The sequence below is a fragment of the Sebastes fasciatus genome, chromosome 19 (genome assembly GCF_043250625.1).
Source record: "Sebastes fasciatus isolate fSebFas1 chromosome 19, fSebFas1.pri, whole genome shotgun sequence".
In the NCBI taxonomy this organism is placed as follows: domain Eukaryota; kingdom Metazoa; phylum Chordata; class Actinopteri; order Perciformes; family Sebastidae; genus Sebastes; species Sebastes fasciatus.
In genome coordinates, this window is record NC_133813.1 from 4,697,892 (window position 1) to 4,717,145 (window position 19,254).

At 39.4% G+C, this 19,254-nt stretch overlaps 2 protein-coding genes across 3 annotated transcripts; one reads left to right on the forward strand and one right to left on the reverse strand.

Annotated features, from left to right (window-relative positions):
• Positions 1–3: 3 nt before the first annotated feature.
• Positions 4–9,503, forward strand: gfm2 (GTP dependent ribosome recycling factor mitochondrial 2). Its single transcript, XM_074617688.1, has 21 exons — positions 4–290; positions 372–456; positions 1,580–1,625; positions 1,715–1,812; positions 1,903–2,028; positions 2,112–2,200; positions 2,294–2,382; positions 2,473–2,533; positions 3,395–3,583; positions 3,673–3,753; positions 3,831–3,979; positions 4,394–4,534; positions 4,626–4,725; positions 4,803–4,989; positions 5,077–5,153; positions 5,241–5,379; positions 6,312–6,497; positions 6,606–6,721; positions 6,809–6,991; positions 7,473–7,683; positions 9,264–9,503. The coding sequence occupies exons 1-20, from the start codon at positions 249–251 to the stop codon at positions 7,599–7,601; spliced, it is 2,313 nt and encodes a 770-aa protein (XP_074473789.1). The 5' UTR covers positions 4–248; the 3' UTR covers positions 7,602–7,683; positions 9,264–9,503.
• On the reverse strand, positions 7,814–17,637 carry hexb (hexosaminidase B (beta polypeptide)). Of its 2 annotated transcripts, none has more exons than XM_074617689.1 (14): positions 17,295–17,637; positions 17,061–17,215; positions 15,346–15,411; positions 14,587–14,633; positions 14,371–14,481; positions 14,185–14,286; positions 13,948–14,080; positions 13,594–13,774; positions 13,228–13,314; positions 13,026–13,098; positions 10,548–10,728; positions 10,058–10,148; positions 9,841–9,945; positions 7,814–8,120 (listed from the first exon to the last, which is right to left on the reverse strand). In XM_074617689.1, exons 1-14 carry the CDS (start codon positions 17,576–17,578, stop codon positions 8,057–8,059), a joined length of 1,680 nt encoding a protein of 559 aa, XP_074473790.1. In that variant the 5' UTR covers positions 17,579–17,637; the 3' UTR covers positions 7,814–8,056. The 2 variants fall into 2 exon arrangements, with proteins under 2 accessions (XP_074473790.1, XP_074473791.1); XM_074617690.1 differs by lacking the exon at positions 10,548–10,728 and adding an exon at positions 11,998–12,172 and having other exon boundaries at positions 17,295–17,636.
• Positions 17,638–19,254: the final 1,617 nt, after the last annotated feature.

Consider the following 19,254-nt stretch of genomic DNA (forward strand, 5'->3'; position numbering starts at 1 on the left):
TTTAGAGCCGCACCGTATGAAAGCATGACATTTAGCAGCAGAGATTGTGTTTTGTAGGATGTTTTGGATGTTTTAAAGCTTTTGTTTTGGATAAATGTAATGTTTATCTGCTGGTTATAGTAAATCTCTCTATTTTGTATTGTTATAGTGTTAATATTACAAGCTTGACTGCGATGTTGCTCCATAATGTTTTGTTTTAAGCTCAGACTGACTGAGGAAACAGCTGGGAAGATAAGTAGACATTAAAGATGCATGTTAGAGCCTGTGGGACATTAAGAAAGATGATTTGGGTAAGATATACTTTGCCAAACTAAATGCTTAATTATCTTAATATGATGTTGACTTCCTAACAGAGCTGTTGTCCTCCACAGGGAAGGTATCTATTAACAGCTGGGCTGCAGTGCTGCAGATGCAGAGTGAGCTGTCCTGTAAAGAGACACTACAGCTTTCTCCCAGGTACGTTGGAAGACGTATTCAGATCCTTTATTTAAGTAGCAAAATGCCCTTTCCACAGCAGCATTTTAACATGTCATTGCAGGTAAACACAGGTGTTATTGATTACATTAATTATGTCAGTATGACTGCTGTAAAAATTGGCATATACAATACCACACTATGAAGAAAAACACTCCACTACAAGTAACAGGAGTGCATTCAATATGTTACTTAAGTTCAATTATGTAAGTATTGTCAGTAAAATGTACTTAAAGTATTAAAAGTCAGTGTTTTACTATTATATATGATGTTTCTGGATTAATATTTCTGTGCATGTTGCATTTTACTGCTGTAAATGTTTTTAACTCCTTTATATACTGTTGGATAGTGTAATCTACAGCAATGCATCACATTCTATCAGATCATCATATGTTTGTAGAGTCGCTGTCAAGTCAACTTTTCATGTTGTCAGAAAAAACAGCCCTGTTTTCAGCTTCGTGACGATGCATTTTCCAGCTGATCCAAGAGGCTTTTAATTAGTTTATTTAGATTAAGAAGTAGGAGGCTTTCCTCAACACATAAAGGAACACTTCATCCTTCAGTTTATCGGAAAAATTCTGATATAAAAGTCACTAAATTTGGAGATGCATGGTTTTCACTGGACAGGAAAGGTATGAAAAATTGAAAAGTAACTAGTATCTATAGCTGACAAATATAGTAGTGGGAGGGATATGGGGACTAGAAGTATAAAGTTGCATTAAATGGAAATACTCAAGTAAAGTACAAATACCATTTTTTTGTAGTTAAGTATAGTACCTAAATGTACACAGTTACATTCCACCATTAGTTGTGATTAACCAATGCTGACACAATGCTTTAATTAGCTGATTCGTCAAGCAACAAAAAACTAGTAGATTCCAGTTTTAGCTGATTTAAGTTAATATTTAATGGATTTTCTCATTTTCACATCATTATAAATCATATATTTTGTTGACAAAATAAAATACTCAACACCGCATGGTCCATTTAGTAGCAGATAATGTCACATGATCTTCATCAGTGGAGGTAGTCCTGTTGACACTTATACATAGCATCAGTGGTTCGGTCAGATCATCATTATTGTGCTTCATGTTTGTTGTCATAGATGATGTCAAATCACTGCGGGCTGTGGTCAACCCTGATATATCCAAGTAAGTGATATCATTCTGCAGTCAGTTCTTTGAAAAGCTCTTTAGATTCAGCTCTGGGCTCCGTGTTAACTCATGAACTGTATCTGCAGGATCCGAAACATCGGCATTATGGCCCACATCGACGCAGGAAAGACGACAACCACAGAAAGGATGCTTTATTACTCTGGCTATACGAGAGCACTAGGAGGTGTGTAGGATGGTGAAAACAATAGGTAATTCTTTGTTACCTGTTTGTTTCTGTCTCTTTAATTTATTTCTGCTACTCTGTTGCTTTCAGATGTGGACGATGGGGATACAGTCACAGATTTTATGGCTCAAGAGAGGGAGCGTGGCATCACCATACAGTCAGCAGCTGTCACATTTGATTGGAAAACTCACAGAATAAACCTTATAGACACCCCAGGTAGACATAACATCCTTTTGAAAGTAAAACAGTCTAGAAATGAGACAGAGCAGCCACTCAAATATGACTGTGTGTGTTTCCAGGACATGTTGACTTCACTCTTGAGGTAGAGCGGGCGCTTCGTGTTCTTGATGGGGCTGTTGCTGTGTTTGATGCTTCTGCCGGTGTTGAGGTGAGCCCACTGCTTCTTTTTTTTCAGTTTTGGGTCATGTATTTGGGCGTACCCTGAACGTATTCTCTTCTGTTCCCTTGTAAACACCAACAGGCTCAGACTCTGACCGTGTGGAGACAAGCCGAGAAGCACCATGTTCCCTGTGTTTGTTTCCTGAATAAGATGGATAAGCCTGCAGCAAAGTGAGTGACTAAACAGTTCCACCATAAACAAGTTTCTTTCTCATTTTTCAAAATTTAACTGGAAACTGTCTTTCATTTTTTTTCTCTCAGTTTAAGTTTTTCCATTGAGAGCATAAGAAAGAAGTTGAAAGCCAATCCAGTCCTCCTGCAGGTAGGCCTGTTGAAAAACACAGCAACTATTACATGCTATTAAAGCTGCAGTCTGTATCTTTGAGCAAATATGATAAAAAGTGAATTGTTTCTGTCACTATATCCTGACCCCTATATCCCTGGGATATGTCTCATGACATCCCAGGGATGTCAGCAGCATGTCTGCAGCTTTAAAGACATTAATTTGTAATGATTGAAGTAGAAGATACCTTTCAGAGACTGTTTACCAACTAGCTGCCTAATAACATGGCGACATATTTTGACATCAATTTACATGCAGAACAGTTTTTAATATAAAATAGTATATATTATTTTAATTAAATACAGGCGAATACTTTATGTTGACTTTTAGATGATGGTTTATCAACCGCGCTCCCATTGTTGTGTGACGTCAGACAACTTCTTCTTCGTGAAGTCGGGGTAGTTTACTACCTCATTTCATTTTTTAAATTTTTATTTTAAAACAAAAATTCTAACTTGCATACTTGGTAATGTACTGTATCTATTCTCTAGTGTTGATATGTATATTTACTGTTCCTGTGCATTGTCTGGATAACCTGCTGCTGTAACACAAGAATTTGCCAATTTGGGATTGATGGATTAACCCCAAGTTTACGAGAAGGAACGTCTTCTAGTGGCGGTTCATTGTACTTTTTCTCATTATTAGTTCAGTGATAAGTGGTTTACCACCAGCAGGTTTTATACAATAAGCCAAAAAAGTCCAAATGTATCTTTATTACTCTATAATTTGTAATGACTAAATCGAAAAACAAGCTATACAAAGAAGGTATACCTGCAAACCTAATGGGAGTGTGTCACCGTGTACTGTAGCTGTCTCATGCAGAGCCGTCCTGTTTCATAGATTCCTGTCGGGAGTGGCAAAAACTTCTCCGGTGTGGTTGACCTGTTAACCAACCAGAAGATGATATGGAGGCTACGATCTACGAGAGATGATGATGGACGAGTGTTTGAAAGCAAACCTCTCGACCAGTCGGACGAGCCGGAACTCCTGCAGGAAGTCAACGAGGCCAGGACGGCTTTAATAGAGCAGGTAACGTTACATGTCATAACATTTACAGCAATGTTTAATATTTAAATGTTAAAGTATTCTCCAGTTAATATTTCTGTTCTCCATCACAGGTTGCTGATCTGGATGATGAGTTTGCTGAACTGCTGCTGACTGATTTTAGTGACAATTTTGATGCTGTTCCCTCAATCAAAGTAAGTGTTGTATTGCACCACAAGATAATCCTATAAAGTAACTCAAAGTACTGTGTAGTAAAGTAATGTGTCCTCAGCTGCAGGAGGCTGTGCGGCGGGTCACTCTGGCCCGTAAAGGCGTCCCAGTACTCTGCGGGAGCTCTTTGAGAAACAAAGGTGTTCAGCCTCTTTTAGATGCCATCATCGCCTACCTGCCTGCCCCCAACGAACGCCACCACGACCTGGTGTGAGTACATTCTTTAACCTATTTTACTAAATCACACCTGAGCTGTTGTGACACTTAGTTAAAGGATGATTCCAGCATGATTGGTGTCCAGGTTCTGTACTCCAATACTGTTTTTCAATGCTTTTATCATATTATTCTTTACCTTTATGCATTTTCAGTTTTGTTAAATGTGATTCTGAGCCATACTAACTCAATTTGAGGTCTGTTTTCATTGTCACATGAAATTTAATGAGTCTGAGAAGTTGTGCAAAACCGATTTAACAAATATCTTCTATTTTGATTCACACAAGTAGATTAAAACCGTTAATATTAGATGGATGGAAGATTCAAATCATGCTGGAATCGTCCTTTAATGAATATGCCGTGCTTTTATGAATATGTTTCTATGTTGATGCTCTGCTCATCATCCTACAGGCGGTGGTACAAGGACGACTTATGTGCTCTGGCCTTCAAGGTTCTCCATGACAAGCAGCGCGGTCCTCTGGTGTTTCTCAGGATTTACTCTGGTACTCTGAAACCACAGACTGCCGTCCACAACATCAACAGGAACAGCATGTATGTAGCTTCTATTACAATACAGTGCAATTTTGACTGAAATCATTATCATGATATGTCAAAGCTTTTATTTTTGGTATCATGTGTGCAGTGAGAGGATGAGCAGGCTGCTGGTGCCGTTTGCTGATCAGCATGTAGAAATCCCCTCGATGACGGCGGGAAACATCGCTCTGACTGTCGGACTGAAGCAGGTAGAGCATCATACATGCATTATATTCTCTAGTTGCTCTTTTGAAGATTTTCCCCTCAAATATGTTTTCCATATTAGACCGTCACAGGGGACACCATCGTTTCATCGAAGGCTTCAGCAGCGGCTGCAGCCCGCCGAGCCCAAAGTGACGGCGAGGCTGGGAAGAAGGGTGGGGAACATGCCAGCGTGGTTCTTTCAGGGGTGGAGGTCCCTGATCCCGTCTTCTTCTGCACCATAGAACCGCCCACCATGGCCAAACAGGCTGGTCAGTAACAGTGATTACAGTTATGCTACTGTACACATGCTCCAGCAACCTTAAAGTCTCTCACACATTGTATTTTTCCCCTGAAAGATCTTGAGAATGCACTGAATTGCCTCCAGAGAGAAGACCCCAGTCTTAAAGTCAGGATTGACCCTGACTCTGGCCAGGTACGTAATACCATCATGGGATAAGCCAGGAGTTTGTTTAGTTGGAGCATCTGCTACAGTGACTCAACTAACTGTCTCTTTCCTCAGACCATTCTGTGTGGGATGGGAGAGCTGCACATCGAGATCATCCACGATCGGATCAGGAGAGAGTATGGCATTGAGACTCACCTCGGGCCGCTACAGGTGGCTTACAGGGAGTCGATTCTCCACGAGGTCTCTACTACAGGTACAACAATCATTTCTTAATCGTTGCATCATGGGAGGGGGAGAAATAACTCTTGTCAGAGCTGGCCCTGAGCAATTTGGTGCCCTAGGCTAGGATTCTAGCTGGTGCGCCCTACCTTTTGTGTGTTGCAATGCACACCTTGCCAGGATCTTAAACAGTGTTATTTTTGTGCATACAGGATTGACATGCTTTTAATTTTCTTATAATATAGCTACCATATTGACCTTGATTGAGATTCCTTTTTTGGAAAATATGTTTTGAAGATGAAATCTTGTTTTTATAAAAACAAAAGAATTAAATGTGACCAGAATGCACCAGTAACAGTAACACATTAAAAAACAAGGTAAGCTGATATACAGTATATCTTTTAAATTAAATTGTCTTGTTTTAATAGGCCAAAAATTAAACTGCAGCCTACCTAGCCTATTTCTAACATAATTCAACTACCTAAAAGTGAAAAATAGAACCATCGGTTATATTTTAATTAGACTCGGTCTGTCTCATTGATCACTATGATCTTAAAATTGGAATTATTCTCCTCCTCAGTTCTTGGTTTACTTTTAACCCTCTGAAAATGATGGTGGATCATCTGACTGGCATTCACATTACTGTCATTTGAAGGCCGTTGCAGGTTTCAGTTTTTAAGACAGTGGACACACAGTGGTGTCATATTAATCTTGTTTGTGATGAATCCGTTGAAACCAAACATGTCATGCAAGCTTACTGGAAAAGGGGCAAAATTTTGCTCCAAATTTGAGCCATTTTTACCGCGAGGTTCACGACACCTCAGTGGCAATAGGCAGTGTTATGGCCACTCTCCGGCACTTAGTACGCTATGCACCTAGCGGCGGCGCTGACTCTTGTCAACTAAATACTGTACTTGCCAGAATTTTTGTTCCGGTATGAATTTTCTTTCTTAAATTATACCGTAGATACGCTGGACCGTACTGTTGGGGAGAGACGACATGTCGTAACCGTGGAGCTGACCGTCACACCGCTGGACATCTCCGCTACGGGTGGTTCATGTGAATTCACTTTCACAGAGGAACTGGGAGGACAGCTATCACCAGAAATGAAAGACGCTGTGGAGAATGGAGTACACAGCTCATATCTTCAAGGTATCATTCAACGCAACTCATGCAAACCTGTCCTGACCTGTTTGTATTGAAGATTGTATTATTTAAGAAAGAACTAAATTTATTATCAATGCCCGCTTCCACCTTCAGGTCCATTGCTTGGTTATCCTTTACAGGGTGTATCTACACTGATCCAAAGTGTCAATATGGAACCAGGAACGTCTCCTGCCATGGTGTCTGCCTGTGTGTCCCGCTGCATGCTGAAGGTAAACCATTATGAGTTCCCGCCTCATAACTGTAAACTACAGGATGATCAACAGATAATCCACAGTTCTGTTTCTGTGTTCCTGCAGGCCGTGAGGCTAGCAGGAGGTCAGGTCCTGGAGCCGGTGATGTCTCTGGAGGTGACTGTTGGGGAGGAACGCCTCGGCTCTGTGCTGGGGGACTTGGCCCAAAGACGAGGAACCGTCCGAGACATCCAGAGTCGTCACGACGACAAGGTGCTGCTAGCAACTGTGCCCCTGGCTGAGATGATGGTGAGATGCAATTTTGTCTGTAGTTTTTGGATTAATGGGTAACCCTGAGGGTTGTTAATAGGGATGTTAATAATTAACTGACATTAAGAATTTTAACCGATTTAACAGTTAAAAGAAATGTTAAAAAATAGCTAAAACGTTGAGCAAAACTCAGAGTGGCTCGTCACTTAAAGGAGCATAGCTGGTCCACCTTAACAGCCCACCTTAAGTGAGTCTGAGCCGGAGTTGCAGGATACAGGAAGTTGGCTCGGGTCTTGAGGAGTTGTAGCATTTATTAAAAGCGCTATATAAGTTGAATTTATTATTATTCACCGACAAATAAACTGTACACACTGCTACAGCTACGTTCACAGCTATAACGCCACCGGCAACCCCACACTCGCACTAATGTTGTCGGTTAACAGTTAATAATCAGTTAACGAGGGTCTAATTAAAATTAGCATTCCTAGTTGTTAACTATTCATACCTGTTTCTTTTAAAGGGCTATTCCACCATCCTGCGAACAATAACGTCCGGCAATGCCACCTTCTCCCTGGAGCTGGACACCTATGATGCCATGAACCCCCAGGACCAGAACACCCTCCTTAAAAGAGTGGCTGGTCTGCTGTGATCCCCTGATCAGCAATGGGACCAGTGGCCTTCTGAGACCAAGGCATGGCTAGCACCCAAACCAGGACTTACAGTAAATATCAGTAAGTAAAATGCTATTTATACGCATTGCAGGAAAGAGGCAAAGACATTACAAATTGTATGCCATGTTCTTAGCTGGATGCAAAATACATTTGCAGAAAAATATTTCTTTTAATATGAAACACGCGCCAAAACTGTCAACATTTTATTCACAATCAATCATACGAACATTCATAAAAATAGAGTGCATAAATTCCAGATGTTTATGACATTAGATTTGATCAAGAGGAGTTCTGTAGAGCAGATTTAAAAAATGTGACATTTCCACATAAGCAGTCAAGCAGTTGATTTCTTGGTTTGAAATACAAGCACGGAGTTGATTGTAAATGGATTTGCTTCCCTTTCTTGTTCCCACGGCCAGCCTCTCCGTTGTTTTCAGATACCTCTGTACTCACGGGGACAGTAGCTGGAAAACAGCGGCTCAGCCGGGATCCCACGCCTTAAGATAGGAAAAGATTAGATGATTAATGTTTTATATTTAATTAATAGCCCTCAACACGCGTGTTTCCGGTGGATGATAAAGCATTTGGAGACAGATACTTATGCAATCAGATGGGTATCAATATTAATGGCTGCGCATAGAAGGATTCACAAATGTATTTCTGTTGCACGCAGATATTTCTTGATATAAATGAATAAATAGAAATGTACAAGTATTTGCAATTTTTACTATGACATTTTTCGACATACTGTACTTAGACTATAGTATGTCGAGAAACATCATTAAAAAGTCCAAGACTTTCTTTGTCATACTATGGCTTTTTTTTTTTCGACATACAAGACTATGACTTTATTCAGAATACTTTACATGACTTTTTTTCGACCTGCCTTACTATGGCTTTTTAAAAAAAAAAGAAAAACTTTTGACATAATACACTGACTTTTTTCATGACTTTAAGACATAGTATACTTTGAAATCTTTTCAGCATACTGTAATTTTCCAACAAACTATGCTAGGACTATTTTTTTACTCTTTTTGCAACATACTGACTTTTTCGACATACCAAGACTTTTTTTTTTTTTACATACTACACTGACTTTTTTTCAGCATACAATAGACTTTTTTTTTTTCGACATACTATGACTTTTTTTGTTTTAACTTTTTTCGACATACTGACTTTTTCGACATACGACTTTTTTTTTTTTTTTACTTTTTTCGACATACCAAGACTTTTTTTTTTTACATACTAGACTGACTTTTTCAGCATACAATACTGACTTTTTTTTTCTCGACATACTATGACTTTTTTGTTTTTTTAACTTTTTCAACATACCAAGACTTTTTTTTTTGACGACATACTATGATTTTTTTTTTACTTTTTCGACACTATACTATGACTTTTTTAAAACTTTTTTTCGACATACTAAGACTTTTTTACATACTACACTATGACTTTTTTCGACACAATACTATGACTTTTTTTTTTTTTTTATGTCTTTTGACATACTTTACTATGATTTTTTTACGACATTCTGTACTATGTGTTTTTTTTCGACATGCTATACTATGACTTTTTTTTCGAGACGCTACACGATGACTTCTTTCTTATTTTCTAATTTTTTCTCCCCTCCCCTCCAATAGGTGTTCCTGTGTCCTTCCTTTGCTAGCTCCTCCCTGTGCTGAAGGATCTGGTCGTTAGCTTGATCTGCCAAACAAGGGCCGGTTCTGTTTCTTGATAAAACCTCACCACCTTCACACTGGACGGCTCGCTTGATTCCATCGCAGACGCGACTGCTTGTTGTTTTTGTTGTTTACTGACTTTCATGTTTGTTTCCTAATTTATTATGTTGTGAATAAATTTTACTATTTAGTACTCTGAAACTCGTCTGGTCTCCCTTCTTTGTCGCAGCTTTTCATGACAAAAAAGTAATCATAGTATTATATGTCGAAAAAGAGTAAAAAAGTCAGTGTAGTATGTCGAAAAAAACTCATGGTATAGCATGTCGAAAAAAGTAAAAAAAAAAAGTCATAGTATAGCATGTCGAAAAAAAGTCAGTACAGTATGTGGAAAAAAGTCATAGTGTAGCATATCAAGAAAAGTTAAAAAAAAAAAGTCATAGTATAGTATGTTGAAAATAGTAAAAAAAAAGTCATAGTATATAGATTCCATAGGTACTGATGTAGATGTGAATAGTATAAACAGACTTCAGGTACTTACTCCACCATGCGACAGCGGTGCAGAGACAGTCTGTTGAAGGCATCGTTGATGTCCGTCACATCCTTGGCACTCCACAGCCGCTCTGCCACAGCACTGGCACGAGGCCTGGGGAGGGACGGAAGACAAAATAAAAAAAAATAAAATCAGTCTACAGTCATATGATGTGCCATGGTTCAAAATACATTTTCTGATAAGAGCTTGTTGTATAATAACATACCAGAGTCTGGGTGTCAGGTTGGTGGCGTCCACATACTCGCCCCACAAACAGGCTTCTCCACCAATCACAAGCTTCTTTTGTGCTTCAGTTCCTGTTTTAAAATGTAATATTTGATGAGAACAGGTAGCCCAAGCAACATACAGGTAATCTACCACTTAGTGAGTGTTAAATTAAATAAATCCTTAATTTAATTACAATTATACTGTGATCTTGTGAAGATATTTTCCCCTCTGTTCATTCAACAGGCTTACACGTATCTACACAGGAGCGACAAACAACTTTGACACGAGTCAAACAAAACAGCCAATAAAATCTGAGTCAGACCAACAACAGAACAATAAAACTGAATCGTATGAGTGAGGCAAAGTCCTAACACCTCGTATGTGAATACTGACAAAAAAGCAATGTTGCATAAACAGCAAATCAGCAGTCATAACAGGTTAGGGGGAATAAAGCCTTGCTAATTAAAATCAATCATGCAGACACAAACCCTTGAAATCCTGTGGGTCGGCCTTGTAATGGCCGTGCCAGTCCTGGCCGTAGGAGATACGGTTCAGGTACCAGGGAGTGGACAGAAGGGTCTGGTACCCTGATGATGTAACTTTAGCCATCTCACTCTGGTATTGCTCCTGGTTTCCTTTCCAAACGTGGATAAGTGTGTCTGGTTTCAGCTACAGAGCACACATACATACAAATATCAGCAAGATAAAGACGAAAGATGGAGGGAGGGGAGAGACAAAGACGAAAATGTCAGAGCCTTCTATTACTTCAAGCCCGTTTAAGACATTTGTGCCTTGTGTTTTAAACTGTTTCATTTTTAACTATTTGCAGAACACGCGTCACATAATCTGCATGGTAACATTTTGAGTGTCTGGAAATCAAAAAAGGTTCAGTCCACTCTCGTCTTGGTCCGGGTTTATGGAGGACCGAACTTGACTTAATATCCCCTTGCTGGTGGATTTGAACCGGCGGCGTCGGAATGAGTTTTGAAGTGGGTCAGTGGGGCAGCTATGGGTGATGTAATACAGTGTTTCCCACAGGATTTTGAGAGACTGTGGTGTCATTCTAAATCATAAACGTTGTATGGTTATGAATGCTGATGGCAAAAAGTCACACAGCATAAGCATGGTAAACGAGACATCGCCGCAGACCCTTCACACTGAGGACAGTCAGCCACGGTTGACCGTCGCGCCAGGAATCCCGTCTCCAAGCAGACCTCGGTCGCGGACACACCGGACGATGCGCCCGGCGAGGACCAGCCCATCAGTTGAGAAGTGAAAAAATATTTTCGGTTTATTATGAAACTGTACGGGCTGGATGTCAGATCACTTTGATTTCATTTGAATTAGGCTACACGATGGTTGATTATGATTGGATAAAGATCCACACTGCTCCGCCGGTTGCAAAATGTGGATAAATATATTATTCAGTGCTTTTTATTGGGCATCAACGTCACGTTTACACACGTATTGTCGAAAAAAAGACATTAAAATGAGAGTTTTACTCCACAGTCTGGACGGGAATGGTCAAAAAGTCTTTGTTGCATTATAGGAGCATTTGCGGGGGGTACAATGACTCACGACCTTAAAAAGAAAGTGGGACAGGGCTATAAAGTACTTCCGGCGCCCATGATTTGAACCCAGAACACCACAGAAAGTGTGTACCTTCTTGCCATGCCACATTGTTCACTCATTATGTGCTTCCTATTTGATTTGAGTATTTAGTTTCTACATCAACCCGTGAAAGACACGACATGTGAAACCACCAACCACACGGCCCCATCTTCACCTCAGGTCTGTCTCTGACTCTCCTCGTCACAACTGTGCAGTTTTTAAGCGTAAGCCTGTTGAACAAAATCCATAATTCTTTTTTTGCCTTAATTAATCCTCCATCAAATTAAATTAATTAGACATCAAATTGTCATTTATATGAAAACTGACCGTTGAAGTTGAGCGGCTCAACCTTGTAGTAATTCCTCCAGTCCTGTGCGTAGCTAATGTAATCTAGGTACCATGGGGCGGAGAGGATGGTGGTGTAACCCGCTGCCGTGACTTTGCCCATCTCCTCATTAGAGCCGCCGCCGATCCACACACCCACTACTGTGTCTGGCTTTAACTGGAATAGTTACAGACCAAGCTACTGGATTTAGGTTACATACTACAGGAGTTGTTGGGTTTGGTTAAAGGAATAGGTTGACATTTTTTGGGAAATGCATTTATTCTCTTTCTAGCTGAGAGTTCGATGATTAGATTAAAACCACTCTCATGTCTGTGTGCTAAATATGAAGCTAACATAAGAAGCAAATTTCCCAAAATGTCAAACTATTCCTTTAATAACACAGAATGAAAAACAAAAACACAAATTATAAATGGTGATAAGTATTTATCAATCAAACTGACATTTTGGTGTTAGTTAGTAGAGATGCACCGATTGCAATTTTCTGATTTTTTAAAAGTCTGACCTGCCGACTTTGGACGATTTTCTTTTTTTCTAAGAACTATAATTCACAGCATTTGTGTAACTTTCTTTCAACTGTATGTTCATACAGAAAATATTATTTGATAGTGTGTATGTAGGCCTATTATAGAGAGTCAACTAGCCTATTTATTATCCATCCTAAACTATGTATTTATTCATACAAAACTACGATACTGATTGCACAGCCTAAGAAGGCTGAATAAATCATTAAAGTTGTCGCTAGTCGCTTTTAAGAAATAAAGTTGCTAAATCTAGAGAGAAAGTCACCAAGTTGGCGGTTACGGTCTGTGCGCGGGACGTGAACTATCGTTCGGCGCTTGCATGTTAATTTGACTGGCATAAATCGTCTATATCGGAGACTGATCGGGTCAATCAAGCTGAAAATCGTCCGACTCCGGTCAGCGGCCGATCGATCGGTGCATCTCTATAATAGTTACTATATAAAAGTGCGACATTATTATCCCCAACATGGAAACAACTCTTTAGTTACCTTCACACCGTTGTCAAACACCTCCTGCCAGATCATGTAGCCCTTCTTGGTGGCGCTGACGATATCCAAGAGTCTATCAGGTCAAAACAGAAACAAAGTAAATCTTTCTTTTTTGAATAAGGAATAATGAATGTGACGTTTCTCTGATAACCAGTTTACTGTTGCACAAGCAAAACACTTAAATATAAAATAAGAAACACACTTTTGGATATAGAACGATTCCAGTTTGCTGTAGTCTTGTCCGAAGCCTTGCTGCTCCATGAACTTCTGGATGTCCGGGTTGGACTTCCTGCAGGGCAAAAAAAGAAAACAGCAGCCAAATATTAACTGCTGTCAGAGAAAGTAGAAGTAGACGTGAAAGCCAATTGGTCGTTCCATTGAAACATCAGCACCCAGCAGCAGAGCTACGCTTACGCCAGACTCACTGGCGTTTTCAGTGGCAGCGCTACCGCAGTGCCATCTAGCAGCTATGCACCAAAGTTTCATCTCTTTGCTTCTACACTCTTTGCTGCCGTCTAATCTTTGATGCTGAGGAGAAGTTTATTTGACATTGTGTTTATAGTCTCACCAGCAGGTGAAGTCCACCTCATCTCCTCCCAGGTGAATGTAGGCATCAGGGAACACGGTGCTGATCTCCTTGAAGAACTGGCTCATGAAGTCATAGGTGGTGTTCAGGATGGGGTTCACCGGTCCGAAGGTGCCGGAGGGTTTGGAGCCGGAGTAACACGGTGTGAGCAGATCTTTCTGGCCTAAGAGGAAAACAACATGGAGGAGATTTTTCATGCTTTATCGTTTTTCCTGGTATATCCTTGCTGAATGCTTCCAGGTAGGGTTGGGCGATATAAATAACAATTCATTCATATTTATTTTTTGCATTTCATTCACAAATGGTGGCGACTCCACCAACACTTTCAAAACTCACCTTTGCCCCAAGACTGTGTGTGACCTGGAGTGTCAAACTCCGGGATGACGCGAATGCCTCGCAGACGGCCAAACTCGATCACCATCTTCACGTCAGCGGGTGTATACACATGTGTGTACGGGTGGTACGCTCCCTGCCAACAGTTTAATGAGTTGTGAGAAATACAATCTCTTCATATTAAAAAACGCTACTTGTCTTTGCTGAGATTTAACAGCAATAACCTGAATAATTACTGACCTGCTGGCTCAGCTGTGGGAACGTTCGGCTCAGGTACGGGAAGGACGGATCGTCCACGATGTGCCAGTGGAAAACGTTGAATTTGTTCATCGCCATTGTTTCCTGTATGAAGGAACAAAAAGAAAAAATGGATTTAATGAAGTGAATAAACTTAAAAATGAGAAAACAAAAGAAAAATGTACGTACCAGATTAGCCAAAATGACTTTAATGGGCAGGAAATGGCGCGAGCTGTCCAGTAAGATGCCTCGATGTGCAAATCTGGGGAAGTCATTGACTGTTGTTGAATTGATGGTTTTCTGAAAAGAAATAAAGTGAAAATCAGAGTTAAAACCTGTTTCAAATGCAGTTGACCATTGATCCTCATTATGAATACAAAAATGTATACATTGTCCTTCACTTACAGCTCCATATTCATCTTCATACACCAACTGGCTGAAAGTTTCCAGACCTAAAAACGATGCCAAATAAATAAACACACGGTACGTTATCATGTCAAGTTCCTGGAAGATTTTATGACACCATAAAGTTAAGTTACTGTCATGTGATGAAACACATATGAGCAAAGTTCCACAGTAACAACTGTCATTTTCTGTGGCAGGGAGTGACGCAAACTGTCACAAAGTGTAACGCCACACCAGCACTTTATCAAACAGCTTTTGATTGCACTTATTACACATACAAATACATCTTCTATCACGATCTAGGTCATGTCATATCTCGATAACGATATTTATTACACGGCTTTGTTGAAGACTCGATTCAGATTGGTCAATCACGGCGTTCTACGGTCCGTTATTTCTTTATAACAGACCTTTGCTATGTACGCAGCTCTGATGACGGACTATGGCGTAGCCAGGTAATGCACTGCACAGTCTACCGTCTTGCCCATATTGCACAGACAATAGTCCAATATTACACAGATGCAACATATTGCACTGTCCCTATTTAACATATTGCACTGTCTAAACATATTGCACTGTCCTTATGAAAGCTTTATGTAATCATATATATCGTATATCATTGTTTGTAAATTCAATATCTCTGTTTTCTGGGCCACTGGACCAATAAAACAAGCATTTCAAAGACATCATCTCGGGCTCTGAGGAATTGTGATCTACTGATTAATTGATACAGGAAATAACTTAATAATAAGATCCTACCGTGCAGGGCTCCCCAGACCTTCGGTGCTTTCAGGATAGCGTACGGCTGATCCACGGACAGCTCATCTGTGGACACAAACAGTTGCATGTGCGTAGTCAGGTGGTTATTATGGTGCTAAAGTCGGGGTCTTAAACACTCAGGTGGGCTTTAAACATTTGACAGTGTTAATCCAGAGTATCTACTGTCCAGGTAATCTCGAATTCCACTGGCAAGTCATGGGTATATATGCCCTATATGTTGTAAAATGTAAGGTAAAGTAATGTAAAGTACCAAAACAACAATGTAAAAATACTCTGTTACAACTTAAAGCCATGCATTCAAATGCTTAAGTAAAAGTATTAGTATTGCAGTAAAATGTACTTTAAGTATCAAAGGTAAAAGTATTCGTTTGGAAGACTTTTCTGTAATCTTTGCTGGGTTTTGTGAGATTATTTTACCTCTTTGGTGAAACTGCAAACAATCACACATCTGAAATGTGTTGTATTATAAACTTATGTTTTTGTAATGTCAAATCTTGATTTGATAAATAATCATTATAGCTGTCAAATAAAAGTTGTGGAATAAAAAGTGCAATATTACTCTCTGACATGTAGTAGATATATAAAGTAGGACCTCAAAATCTTACAGTTCTTGAGCAAATAAATAGTTCCACCACCACTGCATATTATAAAGTAGAATGCTTTTATGGGGGAGGATAATACCGTAAAAAGCAACAGATAAATATTATAATTAGTCAGCAGAAGCCTGCAGATAACAGTATGCAAATATCATTTCCGCAGAGGCAGTGGTGGAGAAAGTATTAAGATCATTTACTCAAGTAAAAGTATCAATACTGCAATATTAAAATACTCCTTTATAAGTAAAAGTCCTGCTTTGAAAATGTCCCTTAAGTAAAAGTATGCAAGTATTTTCAGCTAAATGTAAAATAATCAAAAGTGAAAGTACTTGTAATGCAGAAAAATGGTCCTAATGGAGCTAATTTTAACTACTTCAAATACTGTTGGGCAGTTTAATCTTCAACAGTGCATCATATTTTTGTCTATAAAATCTTAACCTGTAGTATAAAATACTCCATAACAAGTAAAAGTCCTGCTTTGAAAATGTGTCACTTTTGAAGTAAATGTATGTAAGTATTATTTACTAGTTAAATGTAAAGTATCAAAAGTGAAAGTACTTGTAATGCAAGTGGGTACTGTTAGGCAGTTTAATCTTTAACAGTGCATCATATTTTTGTCTATAAAATATTAATCTGTAACTAAAGCTGTTAAATAAATGTAGTGGAACATAGGTTTAAAGTTTCATACAAAGGAATTACTCAAGTAAATGTGTACTTAAAATGTACTTAGTTAGCACTTTGCAGAAGTGCATCAGAATGAGTCATGATTAAATGAGTAGAAAGTACAATATTTCCCTCTGACATGTCAGTGTTGGAGAAAGTATTGAGATCATTTACTCAAGTAAAAGTAGCAAAAAATACTCCTTTATAAGTAAAAGTCCTGCTTTGAAAATGTGTCACTTTAGTAAAAGTATTATCAGCTAAATGTTAAGTATATGTATTTCCCTCTGACATGTAGCAGAACATACAGTCATAAAGTTTCACACAAAGGAACCACTCAAGTGAATGTGCACTAGTTAGTTCTCACTTTGCATAAGTGCAGCAGATTGATGATTAAATGTAATTATGATATGAATGAGGAAGAGAAGAGAAACTCACATGACTCGTCAGAAGACACACTAGGATAACCGTCACACTCAGAGTCAGCTGATGTGATCCACACCTGCAGCTCAGTCAGCTCTACTGGACCTGTTCCTCCGCTTCTCTTCATCAGCTCCTGTCTCCTAGAGCTGCCAAACATGTACTCATAATACCTGTTGAGGGAGAACCATGTTTACCATGCTGTCCCTGAATGCATCACGGTGCATTAAACACAACAGTGTAGTTTCTTACCTCCTGTATGCATCCTGCAGGAGGCTGCAGCTCTGCCCAGCTGTTGACTGTTTGGCATCAACTATCTTGAAGCTGAAGCTGGTCATCTTGAATGCAACATCAGAGATTTGAGCTTTCTGCGGCAGAGGCCACAGAGATCCAAATTTAGAGGCCTGAACAACAGACTCCACTTCTTCCTCTACTTCTCCTTCATCGATGATGTAGTTGTTGTTCTGGTGGCCCTGAGAGAAGCCCAGCAGAGCCAGCAGCAGTAGTAGTGTGAACTTCACAGCAGTAGTGGTCATGTTGTTGCCGGCAGCAGCAGAGTCACAAGACCTGCAGAGAGAGCTCACACTGGTGTTATGTGGAGGAGAGGTGGGAGGGACTTGTGATGCAGGAAGTCCAGCTGGTGCACAGATTTAAAGGGGAAGTGCACACTGGTTTACTGATGCACAATTATTTAAAACATGTCTCTTTGAATCGTGGTTATAGCAGTATATTTTTGGCATCATTGGGCAAAAAATTCCATCATAACCTTTCAGGATAATTCAAGTGATCTGAGAGAAAACTAGACTTCTGCACCTCCTCTTGGTACTGTTTTCAGGCTTTAAAGGTCACATATTATACTCCATTTAAACTAGTTATTATAGGTCTCAGACACCTCCAAACCATGTCTCTGAAGTTTTTTTTTCAAAAAAACAATCAGATCATGCATTCCAGCATGTCTCTATAACCTCTGTTTCAGCCCATTTCCAAAAGTGCTGATTTCTGTGTCTGTAGCCTCTGTCTCCTCCCACTCTGCTCTGATTGGTCAGCGTTTTCTGTCAATCAAACGTCCTCAACAACAGCGTCACCCTCCCCCTCCCTCCCGGAGAAGCTCTCTCTCTCTCTCTCTCTCTCTCTCTAGAGAGATGTAATCTGCTATATGCATGACATCAAATATATATAATATATAAATATCATCTGTTTAAACAGTGTAATTACATAAAGCCTTTGTGAAAGAACATGTTATATTTAGATGATGGGAGTACATGAAGCCTGTTCTGCTGGTTCTTGCAGACTAACAGTAGGAGCTACTTTGCTCAAGTTCGGTTGAGGAGGAGAGACAGTGACGCGCTGTGGGCCGGGGTCAGCTACTGAAGGTTCTCTCTGGTTCGACCAGGAAACCCTCACGTGGCTTGCATTCCCTAATGACGTCAAGATACAAGGAAAAAAGCGAATTTTTTTTCTGCACCCATTTCCGGACAAACGGAGGAGGAGAAAAAGAGAGAGGATGGTCTTTTATGATACTATGGTGGCCTGTAGACACACTGGGGACAGATATTGATGTTTAAAAGACATGGAAAAGTGCATTTTGCATAATAGGTGACCTTTAAGAAAATCTAGTCACACCCAAGGAATATGTTATTATTTTTGATGCAGTTCCCACAGGTTCTCTTCAATTTTTTAAAGAACTGTAAACTCACAGAAACTGACATTATTAGTTCTGAGCATATTTTTATTGGAGGTATTAACATTCTGAATAAATCATGCACTACAGACATTTGAGATGTTTTGAACTGTGTTACACCTCCTGCAGCTCGTCTATTACAGGTGATTTACAGTGGAAAAAGGCCTGTTGTATTCTAAACAAATATTGCATCAATAATAAAGTGAAAGAAGTATCCTTCAAGATTTTACATAGAATTTACCCTGTTAAAGAAGTATTAGAAAGATTTAAAATAAATATAGACTCTACATGTGTTTTCTGCGATTCAGATCGAGAAACAATATTTCATTTGTTTTTTCCCTGTAATCATTCGACTTTATTTTGGACTGATGTGCAAAATTTCATAAATAGAAAAATGAGTGCTAATGTACAGATTAATGTATTTGATGTGATGTTATATTTTGTGTTTTATGGGATGGATAGCAACATGACCTATATAATTCAGCTTCTGATTATTCTTGGTAAATGCCATATCCACAAATCAAAATGATC